The 3,298-nt window shown below is 36.7% G+C and overlaps 1 protein-coding gene across 1 annotated transcript in view; it reads left to right on the top strand.

Moving 5' to 3' along the window:
* Nucleotides 1-3,298, top strand: part of CCDC67 (coiled-coil domain containing 67) — a 140,206-nt gene that overhangs the window by 51,050 nt on the left and 85,858 nt on the right. Inside the window, exon 7 of the mRNA XM_010855167.1 lies at nucleotides 2,369-2,611. Coding sequence (XP_010853469.1) covers nucleotides 2,369-2,611 — 243 coding nt within the window. The remainder of the gene's footprint in view (nucleotides 1-2,368; nucleotides 2,612-3,298) is intronic.

Consider the following 3,298-nt stretch of genomic DNA (forward strand, 5'->3'; position numbering starts at 1 on the left):
AACAACTAATCTCAAAAATATATAAGCAACTCCTACAGCTCAATTCCAGAAAAATAAATGACCCAATCAAAAAATGGGCCAAAGAACTAAATAGACATTTCTCCAAAGAAGACATACAGATGGCTAACAAACACATGAAAAGATGCTCAACATCACTCATTATCAGAGAAATGCAAATCAAAACCACTATGAGGTACCATTTCACGCCAGTCGGAATGGCTGCTATCCAGAAGTCTACAAGTAATAAATGCTGGAGAGGATGTGGAGAAAAGGGAACCCTCTTACACTGTTGGTGGGAATGCAAACTAGTACAGCCACTATGGAGAACAGTGTGGAGATTCCTTAAAAAACTGGAACTAGAACTGCCATATGACCCAGCAATCCCACTGCTGGGCATACACACTGAGGAAACCAGAATTGAAAGAGACACGTGTACCCCAATGTTCATCGCAGCACTGTTTATAATAGCCAGGACATGGAAGCAACCTAGATGTCCATCAGCAGATGAATGGATAAGAAAGCTGTGGTACATATACACAATGGAGTATTACTCAGCCATTAAAAAGAATACATTTGAATCAGTTCTAATGAGGTGGATGAAACTGGAGCCTATTATACAGAGTGAAGTAAGCCAGAAAGAAAAACACCAATACAGTATACTAACACCAATACAGTATACTAACTTTCTATATATGGAATTTAGAAAGATGGTAACAATAACCTGTATATAAGACAGCAAAAGAGATACTGATGTATAGAACAGTCTTTTGAACTCTGTGGGAGAGGGAGAGGGTGGGATGATTTGGGAGAATGGCATTGAAATATGTATAATATCATATATGAAACGAGTCGCCAGTCCAGGTTCGATGCACGATACTGGATGCTTGGGGCTGGTGCACTGGGACAAACCAGAGGGATGGTACAGGGAGGGAAGAGGGAGAGGGGTTCAGGATGGGGAACACATGTATGCCTGTGGCTGACTCATTTCAATATATGGCAAAACCAATACAATATTGTAAAGTTTAAAAATAAAATAAAATTTAAAAAAATATTAGTACTGTAAAAAAAACAAAGTTTATTCACGCTAGTAAGACGCTGTTTTGTTTGTTTCGTATATACTTCTTTTTCATTCTTTCTTTAAGTTACTTGAATATATTATACGTGTTCCCTGAATTCACCAGCACAAAATAATCTGACAAAAGTGCTAACCTCATCCTCTACTCCATTCTTATCCATTTAATACAAACACTAAACAGCTAGGTGTTTATCTTCACATAATTTTTCTTTTGTTTGTACACATATGAAAATCTGTTTGGATGGAAATTATATATGTTTCTTTTTAAAATTTCGCCTTTTTACTTAATAAGCTATGGATAGCCTTTTGAGTCATTGCTTAATTATATTTCAGAGTATTTAGTATATATATATGTGTGTATATACATATATATATATATCATATACACCATAGTATATAGTAGATATACCGTAATTCTTTCAAACATTTCTTTATTAATGAACACTCAGGTTGTTCCCAGTTTTCTGCTGTTACACAGTATTGTAACAAATGTCCTTGTATAAACATCTTTAAATACCAATACTCTCATTTTGTTAAATAAAAATCTTGGAAATGTTTGTTGAGCCAAAGGGTATGTTCATTCAAGTTTATAATAAATGTTAGATTGTTTTATTTAAAAAATTATAGCAATTTACAATTCATGAACAGCCAAAGACGACTACTGTCCTGCCACCATGGAATATCAGTCTTTTGATTTTCACCAGCTTGAGAAACTGATAGTTATGTTGGCTTGCTTTGCTTTATGTTTCTCTGGCTGTTTGTAAGGTTGAGCATCTCTTTATGTGTTTCTTAGCCATTTTCATTTCCTGTTCTGTGAATTGCCTGTGCACAAACTTTGCCCACTTTTCTTTTCTGGTATTGTCTTTTTCTTATGATGTATAGAAGTTTTTGTACTTCGGGAATTACATGTGTTATATGTGTTGACAACTTTTTTCTACAATCCAGATTTGTTTATTTTGTTTATTTTTGGTCATATAGACATTTTCAACTATTGTTAAATTAAATCCATACTTTTTTCCTCTTTTTCATATCTTCTATATTTTATTTTTTGCTGAATAAGAATTTTCTACCCTACTCTGCATCTTTGCTCTGAGATTATAGAAATATGACTTCTCTTTACACCATCTGAAATTGAGGTTTTAGAATAAATACAAGTCTGAATTATGAAGGACAGAGCTTCGTTATTTAATAATATATTTAAAGATTTTTTCTAAATTTTTTCTGTCACTCTTGAACTTTATATATAAGCTTAGATATTCCCCGCTTCACTGACACAGGTTTCAAATTTCTCAGAAACAGGCACAAAGTTACCACACCCAGCTAAATGGTAAGAAACAAAGCATAGAAGACAGCAGCCCTGAAATTCCGCGGCTGGTATGTGAACCGGATTCGACTTGCGAAACCAGTGAAAGAGATGAATTCATTATTGAAAAATTAAAGTCAGCTGTGAGTGAAATAGCACTAAGCAGGAATAAGTTACAAGATGAAAATCAGAAGCTCTTACAAGAACTGAAAATGTACCAAAGACAGTGCCAGGTAAAGATTTATTTATTTTTCAACTGATACTGCCCTGGGTTATACAAATGATGACTCAATAGGTATATGGATTAAAAAGGTAATTTTTTTATTACACATGTAAATTCAGTTCACATTTCCTCTTTATAAGTAATTCTTACTTGATGAGTGAATTTAGTGATCCTGTGCGTACTGTCCCCCGCTAGGTGCTCTTGGGATCTTCAGCAATGCAGTAGGAATTACCAGCGCAGTAGGTCAGGAGTCTCTCACAGACCTCTGTTCCTAAACACCGTGGCTCTTTAGCCACTCCACACCCTCTGAACCCACTGTTCATTCTGTGACCCTTGTGCCTCTGACTCTCAGGAAACCCTTAAGGGTTTGACCCTCTAATCACCTCGGTGAAAGGCATGCAGATCACTCCCTGTGGTTTATCACTGTTAGGTTTATCATCAGTTCAGTTCAGTTCAGTTGCTCAGTCGTGTCCAACTCTTTGTGACCCCATGAATTGCAGCACGCCAGGCCTCCCTGTCCATCACCAACTCCCTGAGTTCACTCAGACTCACGTCCATCGAGTCAGTGATGCCATCCAGCCATCTCATCCTCTGTCGTCCCCTTCTCCTCCTGCCCCCAATCCCTCCCACCATCAGAGTCTTTTCCAATGAGTCAACTCTTCGCATGAGGTGGCCAAAGTATTGGAGTTTCAGATGT

The sequence above is a fragment of the Bison bison genome, unplaced genomic scaffold, assembly GCF_000754665.1.
Source record: "Bison bison bison isolate TAMUID 2011002044 unplaced genomic scaffold, Bison_UMD1.0 scf7180017864356, whole genome shotgun sequence".
Taxonomy (NCBI): domain Eukaryota; kingdom Metazoa; phylum Chordata; class Mammalia; order Artiodactyla; family Bovidae; genus Bison; species Bison bison.